The sequence below is a fragment of the Brassica rapa genome, chromosome A09, assembly GCF_000309985.2.
Source record: "Brassica rapa cultivar Chiifu-401-42 chromosome A09, CAAS_Brap_v3.01, whole genome shotgun sequence".
Classification (NCBI taxonomy): Eukaryota; Viridiplantae; Streptophyta; class Magnoliopsida; order Brassicales; family Brassicaceae; genus Brassica; species Brassica rapa.
Window position 1 is genome coordinate 6,706,672 of NC_024803.2, and position 9,536 is coordinate 6,716,207.

Here is a 9,536-nt window from a genome sequence, read left to right on the forward strand (position 1 = left end):
ATTTCATCTTACTTTTGGGGGTAATTTCAGGTTAAATGTAAGATTTAAATTTTATATACAACCGTGTGCCCGAAGCAAACAAAAAGGTCAAACAAACCCACATGTGACCTGTAAATTTGTTATTGTCGTAATCAAACCATACAGTTTTCCTAACTAGAGAAATAACAAACGAACAAAACATGGAGACTAGAGAGCAAAGGTTTTTGAAGCAAACGTAGCATGTGGCCATAAGCCATTCACTGCGTTTGATAGTGCTTAAAAGTGCTTTTGAAGGTATGCAAAATATGACTTTATTTTCTTTTTGTCACCGCAAAAAAGCCGCAAATTTTACATGCTTGCTTTGTGTTTAACAGTTAGTTGTATGCAGTATTAGAAAGTGGAAGTGAAAGTGAAAGATGACCAAATCAACTACATCAAGAGATGAGTTCTTCAAAAACTCGTGAAAGTCCATGAATACTCATGATATTATAATTCCAATAGACCAAGACTGATGTAATTATTCCAAAAGTCTTGCCACAAAATGTGCATTCAAACTTAACAAAGCGACTAGTGAGCATACAACCCTTCTCTTCCCGTGACATTTATTAATTTCATCAATTAATGCAAAAGACTACTAGCGAATCGAAATTATAACACATGCATACATAAGTATTCAAATTATAACACATACATATACAAATATATTTTTCATATATATTACTTACATGAGTATTCAAATGTTTATTACCAATATAGACACATTACATGTGTGATAAAAATTGGTACATATCCATAAGAATCAATTAAAATGCAGCTGTCTACCAACAAACTCACTTGTTATTTATGCTATAAAACAAATTCATAGATGATACGTCCGTCGCTTGCCTCTGATGATAAAAATATTTAGAAAACAAATTCATGCAGATGGGGAACACTTCTTAATCTTGAATTTGGTAAAAATATTTTAGTAAGCTATTGATTAACAGAATGAATCTACTTTAGTCATCAAAGTAGCTTCTTTCACATTCTTGTCTCCAATGTTATTAGAAACAAATAATAAGAATTAGAACAATAAGTGAAATGTCTGCAATACAGACCCACCAAATTCTCAATGTGTCTAAGAAGTAAGATCCCTACATATATTAATTAATCTCCCACTATTCATCTACTCTCTTTTTTGTTTGAATACCAATGTTCATCTACTCTCTCTCTAATGAAACACAAACAATTGTAGAAAAAGTCAAAAACTAGACATGGGATGTTGAAGGATGAACAACCTTGTTTTGTCTCCCTGCAAGCCAAAGCATGGTCCTCCTAGCAAAAGATGGCGTTCTCGTCTCCAAAGATTCCGAATTTTCGCTCTTTTGATTCTCTTCATCGATCCCACTCTTCATCTCTGGAGGATTGCTTTGGTTTGGAAATTGGATTGAATAGGAAGACAGTGAAGAACATTCTTGATCTCTAACACTAGTAACTTTTTGCTTCTCCTTTTTTCCCCTTAGCCAAATTTTCGACAAAGAAAAGCTCTCTCTTTCCACAACACTCTTCCCAACTCCCTTAGCCCTAGGATCAAAACCGTATTCCGACATAACTGCCCTACGGCCAGACAAGCGAATGTCTTTGTCGGATTGTTTCTTGGTCGTAACGTGGACCTTAAGTATCGCTTCTTGGTCCATAATATACTCAAATGATCCCATTGAAAAACACCTCCTTACATCTAAATTGCTATTACCACTAATATTATTCTTATTGTTACTTCCTTCACCAACATGATCCATGTTCCTAAACTTCCCTAGCTTAACTTCTAAAGGAACAACATTTCCATCTACACCATCAGGGTCGCATGATGTACGACCCGACCCGAAATGGGTCGACCCAAGATCATTAGCCTCAGGAACAGGAACCATGTCTCTACCACTCGCGGACTCAAGAACAAGGAGATATGGACTATGACGAGGTGAGAAATCAGAGAGAAGGAGATTGGATCTGCAAAGTGGACAAGTAGAGTGAGAGAGAAGCCACGTGTCGATACAGTCAACGTGAAAGGCGTGGCTGCATTTAGGCAAGAGCCTGAGTTTGTCCTCTGCTTCGAACTCGCAGAGACAAACGGGACAATCGAAAGGTGAGATCTTGAGACCGGTGATGGATTTGTAATGAAAAACAGGTAACGTGTCGATCAAGGACTGGTCAACGCCGTAATCGTGGAGGTGGAAAAGTTGGTGGAGCTGGCCTTGAAGAGCTGTGGCGCTGCTGTTGTCGAAGTAATCTTCTCTGTTTTGGGTTGATGGCATGAGGAGGAACTTGACGAGGATGTGGATGAGACCGGAGATGAAGAAGATGATGGAGAGGATTATGATTATAAGGAGGATGTCGGGGCTGACTTTGCTGGCTAAGTCGAAGCTTGTGTTTGGTTTGAGAGGTATAACTTGTGGTGATGATGAAGGGGATATCAAGTCCATGTTTTCCTGAGAAAATGTCATGAGAGATATGGAAGAACTTACCAAGAGTCTAGCTTTGTTGTTGGTTTTCTTGAAACTGAGAGAAGAGAAGAGAAGAGTTTGAGCTCAGCTCAAAGTGTTTTGAAATTAATGAAGACAGTGGTGATTATGAGAATCACAGGTTGGACCATTGATGGTGACAGATGAGGTTTTTTCTTATTTTTCATTTTATATTTTTTTTACACCCAAGAAGAGTCTAGTCTTTGAAATCATTTTTTAAAATTTCAGAAATTAATGGGATTTGGATCTTAGTATTTTATTACCTGAAGAAATGGGAAGTCAACGATACATTTCTTTAAATAAAGAGACTGATAATACCACTTTCCTTCATGAATCATAAATGATAATTTTTTATGATTTTAACCATGTTAAAGCCAACGGGACAAACAATATAAATGTAGAATCCATAAGAATAAACCAATTTTCTGACAGCTTAACCTTTGTTTTGATGTAATAAACCTAGTTTGAATTCAAAATACCATTAAGATTGAAAATGACTAGACATAAGGGAATATTTCAAACTATCATTAAAATTTGGGAGTGGGCTATTCATGCTGAAATAATATACAACCAAATCATCTAGGGGATGACCACAATGTCATCTTGAAATTTTGCCAAATATATACGTCCCACTATGCGCTTTTTAGAGTGAGAAATATGAGTTGAACAAAAAAAAAAAGAGTGAGAAATATGAATGATGTTTAAAATAGTGTGGAATATTTGGTTGTAGGGTTGTTTCGCCAAATGGGAGTGTGTGTTCTGGTGGAATAACTTGAATTGTATAAGATAAGAATTTGTTCTTTGGGGGGATGAAGAATGATGTCGTACTATATTTGGGTCACTGGGTGTGCATCTATCATGCATGAAAGAGTGACCTTAAGGAGTTTTCTCTCTATGTGATGCCGAAGTTAGACATCGATTGAGGATGATGATTTTTTTTGTTTCAAGTGAGTAGTTTCGTATGTAGATCTATATGTTTATGAGTGTAATGTAAGCGAGATAAGGTGGGTAAGAACTCTGTTCTTAGTTTTCCTTTGTGTAATTCTAGATTAAGAATCCACTTACTTCTTCTAAGGCTCTTCTTCCTTGTTTTATATAGTTGAAGAAGTTTGGTGAAGTCAGAAGTGATTTTCTTCCTTACTATGTCAAAACCCCTAGTTTGGTGTAAAGAGTTTTTTTTTTTAAATTCATTCACAAAGAAGACATAGGCTTTTTATACACACATTGGCCCTATACAAAATTTGGCAATTGCCTAGACTTATGTAATTAACCAATATACAAATCAGTCCATAACACTCTCAATATCTCTCCTGAAGTTGGAGTGTGTAAATCACAACATCCAACTTACAAATAAAAGCTCTAAACTCCTTGCATCCAAGAGTCTTAGACATAACATCTGCTATTTGAGTCGTGGAAACATGTTTAGGAGCAATAACACCTCGTATGATCTCATCACTTATGAAATGGCATTCCTTGCCAACATGTTTTTCTGCTCGTGAAACATTGAGTTATTACTAAGATGAATAGCCGAGAGACTATCGGAATGAAGAGGAACAAAAGTAGAACAGTTCACGTCTAGTGTGTCGAAAGGGCCACACAGCCAAATAATCTCACTTACAGTATCTGCATCAAACGATATTCAGCCTCTACAGGGGAGCGTGAACACATGTTTTTGTGTTTTCCATGACACCGGAGAACCACCAATGACCAAACTGAATAAACCATGTTGTCATAAAGTGAATAGTCGTTAAAAAAAAATAGGTTTGATTAGGTTTAGTTAATGCAAAATGAATAAAAGTTAACAATTTTTCAATAATTTTGAAAAAACTTTAAACACAAAATAATGTGAAGTAGAGGTAGTACTAATTTATCTAGGTAATACAAGTTGTTACATTAATACCACGTTGTTTTAATAATATGTTTATGTCAATAATATTAATGTGTTTAGTAATACTATTTTTTTTAATTAATACATAGAAATTTCAGTTTACATATGAATTTATTGTTTAAAATGATGTCTTAGATATTAAACTACTAATTTTTTAATTAGCAATGTAATACTATATTGAAACAATGTATAAATATTATTTATGTTACATAAAAATATTAATCTTAAATATAAAATAGCAAAATAAACAAAGGATATTAGTTTAAATTTGAATATTTTAAATTAATTAATCATTGTAAAAAAATCATCTGAAAGTGAATTTATGTTAATAGTTTATTAGATTTATTTGTGTAAATTAACTGAAGACTAGAATATTTTGAAATAGTTTATTCTACTATTTCATTATTTATAACAGTATCATTAAATATAAGTATAAAAATGGGAAAATAAAATGTATAAGAAGTAAATTGTTTAAATGTTTGTTCAATGTTTGGTCGAACGGTACAATGTGTTGATTCTTCTTATAGTTGAATTTGATAAAGATTTAACGTACAAGTTTTTTTTTCTACTTCCGAATATTTTGTTTGAAACATTCAAAAGATACAAAGCAGAAGGATTTATGGGATATTTTCGGAAACTAAGTCAGCAAAAATAAGCTTCCTTAGACCATTTCAAATGAGAATTCTCTCCATTGAGGTTCTTAATATATGTATTATGTATATATATATATATGTATATACTATATATGTGTAAATAATTGTGGAGTCTATAATTATTGTGAAACCTCATAAATAAAAGTTTTTAAAGATTTTAAAACCCTCTTTTAAGAATCTTTATCTATTGAATTCCACAAAAATTGTGGACTTCAAAATTACTTATGCATATATAATTTATACATAACAAATATATTAAAAACTCCAACGGGAAGAACCCCGTTGGAAGTGCTCTTAGAGCAGTTTCAACGGTAGATCCTTTGTTTTCATTATTTTTTTATTTAATGTTAATGCTTTTAATACAGTTTCAATTATGATTTTTTGTTTGAAATGAAAATTATAAAATAAACCACTCAAAATGATCCATTGAGTATATTGTAAGTTTCCGAAAGTTTGTGAATAAAGAATCGGTCTTAGTCTTTTCAGTTACTGTTCTAAACTTTTATTATTATTTAAATTTTACAAACTTTCTCTCGTATCAGTGTTGGAAAAGCTCTTAGAACATCTTTAACGGGGTATTTTAAGAAGGGAGTGCTTAGAAAAAAATTAGTTTAATAGTTGGTGGGCCCCACCCTAAAAGTAACAGCCGATGCTTGATGCTCCCAGATAAGCGTTGAATTATGTGGGTTGTTTGTACTGTTTGCGGGTTCTACTGACACGTGGCAGCCCACAATTGGTGAGTTTTTTTATTTATTTTTTTAATAAGAGAAAAGAAAAAAAATAAAAAAATAAGCACTCCATTTGGAGGGCTAAGACAAAGATGCTCTTAGAGACCAATCCCTAATATAGAAAAGAAATAACGTAAGTAAAAAAGAAACTCCAATACCCAACATTAGGGGGGATGAACCTAAACCAAAATGGAGAGAAGAGCAACAACAAGAAATATGATATTCACACCAAGAAACAAAGCTTGGCAGTTGGCACTCTTCAGGGCAACCACAACGCATAGAAACTGTATTGGGTATACTAAAGTAAAAAAATTAAATAATTTTAATTAAAAAATAATTTGACCAATAAAGAAAGACATATAGTGGAAATAAGTTCTAATGTGAAGAGAAATATATTTCTGCACATATACTGCTTCTCTTTTTTTTCACCTTTTTCAATATATTTTCTATTTTTTAGTCTTAATATACTTACTAAGAGACTGGTGTTGGAGGTGGCCTTACATCCTTAAACAGAAGGTCACCAATTTTTTTATAGGTAACAAAGACTTCTCATAATAAATAAGCATAACAAATCCAAACAGAGAGCCTATGCTCCAGAACCGGTTAGAACAAGCCACAAAAAGCTCGTAAAACATTCAACCAGAACAATGAAGTCAGCAAACATGATCAAGAACCGCTTATAAAGAAGCAAGACCTCAGACTGATCTCTAAGAAGAAACAGGGAGCGAAACTGACAACACCAGACAAACCCATCTCTAGAAACAAAAAGTGAAAGAGAACGAAATCGGCATGAAAAAAAGTATGGGAGAAAGAAAGAATTATACTTTAAGGCAGAGTAGAACCTGTATTTTAAAAGGCCCTATTCAAAAAAGAAAACTAGATTTTTTTTTCCTATAAACAAAACAACTGTTTGACTAGAAACTTTAGTGTTAAAATTTATTATTATTATCTAACTTTTATATCTAATATTTTCACTTTTCTTCTATTAATTTTAAAAGGCCTTATTCAATTGTTTGATGAATTTTATTTATTTTAATCGTAGTGTTAAATTTATTATTATTATCTAAATCCTAACAAGTTATCCACATTACATCTAATATTTTCACTTTTCTTCTATTAATTTTTTTTCTCTTCTTACATTTATAATTATATATGAATACAAATTAGAAGTGGGGTCCCATTAAGTGGGGACCCTAATAATTTTTTTCTTATGCATATAAGTCTTGCTCTACTTCAAAAACAGAATCACCAACAAAAACAACCATTCAACTGCTGCACGAGGAGGGGCCAAACCGGACAGGCCACAAAACAAGATGGAGAGACAGAGATCTAAAACCAGATCTACAAGATTAGAACGCTAGTGAAGACTAGCCACACCGTTAAGCATAATGATCCAAAACTTCTAATCTTATATATTAAAGATAGGTATTCCATGTCGGAAATTTAAGGGGATCTTAACTAATATATAAATGGTTAGAGTTAATCCACTTGTCATCAACTGGTTTTAAGTTGGTAATTCATAATATTTCTGAATCTAACATGCTTTTGATATCATGATAAGTTTTATAGGCTTCTAATTTAATACTTATTGATGACAAATTGATTGACCGTAATCTTTTATATATTACTTAAGTTTTCGTTGAATTTTCCACGGTGAGAGAAGAAAGAACATCTTACTAACTTGAATTACCCGACATTATGTTATATTCCACCCATTTTGTTTTAGTTGACGTTTTGGAACCATTTTTGTTTTACTATATGTGATGTTTTCAAAAAAAGTAATGTAGTAAAACACAATGCCGGTGACTTTCTTTACCCTTTATATTATTCTTTCTAGTTAACAAAGTCAACTACTTTATTCTATACCACAGATTTTTTTTTGTCTGACGTCTTTACCGGAGATGATATGCAGTTAGTTTATATATTCACTAATAAGATGTCAATAGATGTAGACGTTTCGTTTTCTACACGGTGTTGCTTGACCGTTTCAACATAAATTAATGAAGCGAGTGTTGATCACGTTCATTTGATGAGGGAGGCCAGTTGCAATGTTGAACATGCTTCCTCTTGTTTCCTCTCTTTAACATCGCTAATTATGTCCCTATCAGGAGGTCATGTTTAGACTTTTCTTCGACGTTGTTATATTGCTTCGGTTTCTTGGCCTTGAATGGATTCAAGTCTTGGTTTCTTTCTTTTTGGATTAGATATATCTTGTGGTTCGTAAAATTGGACTCAGTCAATTAATCAGTCTTATGGTTAGTAGTATATAAACAGGTGGGTATGAATGCATGACCTTATAAACCCTCACCACCATTTCAAAAACCAATATCTAAGAGCTTTTCATTTGCGTTTCTTCCTTCTAACCCATGGATCGAGTTCCGTTCTTGAATGTTCTAAAGGATGTTGTGGGTACCTTAAATGAATCCCGCAAACTCTTTCTCAAGAACAAGAAGTTGATGTTCTCGGTCTTGGTATTCCCTCTCTTGCTCAATGGTCTAGTTTACTTGTTCACGGTCCTTGCCATCAAACCTGAGATAACAAACTTGATTCAAGAATCTAATTTGTTACCTATGATGGATCCAAGCAGCCCGGAATACATAGCTCAACTTATGAGAGTCTTTGCAGATTTTCGCCAGTTTGTGGTTTCTTCATACTTCTTTTCCACAGTCTCCTTTGTCATCAAACTTTTATCGGTTCTAATCATCGTCCATGCTTCAGCTCTTACTCATAAAGATGAGAACGTGAATCTCAGAGACTTTCCGGTTCTGACCCTTAAATCTTGGAAGGGACCTCTTGTGACCTATTTCTACATATCTCTCTTCAGTCTTGGCTATTGGTTTCTCTTCTTCATAATCCTTTTCCCTCTCCTTTTGTTGTCTTCAAATTTTAGTTCCTTAGCAACCAAGTCGTGGTCCTTGTTTGTTCTGTTTGCATTGTTCGAGTCCTATTTAGCTATCGTTTGGTACCTATCTTTGGTCATATCGATACTCGAGGAAACTTATGGATTCCAAGCTTTGGGGAAAGCTGCAAAGATCGTTAAAGGGATGAAACCACAACTATTCCTCTTGAATGTTATCTTCGGTTTATTGTGCTTCGGTTTAGCTCAGGTCGTGAGGCTGGTCGATTTGAGATGGTCGTTTGCGGTTACCTTAACCACCGGTTTGGTACTTGTGGGATCAATCTTTGCGGTGAGGATGTTTCAACTTGTGATTTACACCGTTGCATATTTCCAATGCAAGAGTCTCCGCGGCCAAGATATTGAGTCGCTGAGGGATGTTGAATATACGAAATTATCATCCACTTCTCTTATTGGAGCAGCATTGCCTTGATTTGGAAAATTACTGTTATGAATAATATATGTTTTTCAATATATATTTGCTTCTTCTTTTATACTGTTTATGCCACATATGATTTCAAGTGTTATAAACCGAGAATCCGAATGGATGACCGGAAAACAAAAAATTCAAAAAATATACAAAGAAATCGATCTGAATGCACAGATTAATACAATGTATAATTATTTGAAACATAAACGTGTACTTCAAATATTCACTTCCAAATTTATTTTTATTTGACATCTAAAAATAAATATGTAAAATTTAAATAAGTTAAATACTCGATTCTATAAAAAGTATTTATTTTCATGTTTTGCCTTTTCAATTTTGGATTTTATTTCATGTATATTCGAACCGAACCGATATAACTCTAATTCAAACGATATATAGTTACTTTATGGGAATTATGATGTGATTAAATTAGAACAAAACCCGATGTGTTATATCTGAACTTG

The 9,536-nt window shown here is 33.4% G+C and overlaps 2 protein-coding genes across 2 annotated transcripts; one reads left to right on the plus strand and one right to left on the minus strand.

Annotated features, from left to right (window-relative positions):
* Window positions 1–340: 340 nt before the first annotated feature.
* LOC103837915 (putative RING-H2 finger protein ATL49) lies at window positions 341–2,520 on the minus strand. Its single transcript, XM_033280753.1, has one exon. It carries the CDS (start codon window positions 2,457–2,459, stop codon window positions 1,227–1,229), a length of 1,233 nt encoding a protein of 410 aa, XP_033136644.1. The 5' UTR covers window positions 2,460–2,520; the 3' UTR covers window positions 341–1,226.
* A 5,532-nt stretch (window positions 2,521–8,052) lies between these two features.
* On the plus strand, window positions 8,053–9,298 carry LOC103837917. Its single transcript, XM_009114309.3, has one exon. The coding sequence runs from the start codon at window positions 8,113–8,115 to the stop codon at window positions 9,073–9,075; it is 963 nt and encodes a 320-aa protein (XP_009112557.1). The 5' UTR covers window positions 8,053–8,112; the 3' UTR covers window positions 9,076–9,298.
* Window positions 9,299–9,536: the final 238 nt, after the last annotated feature.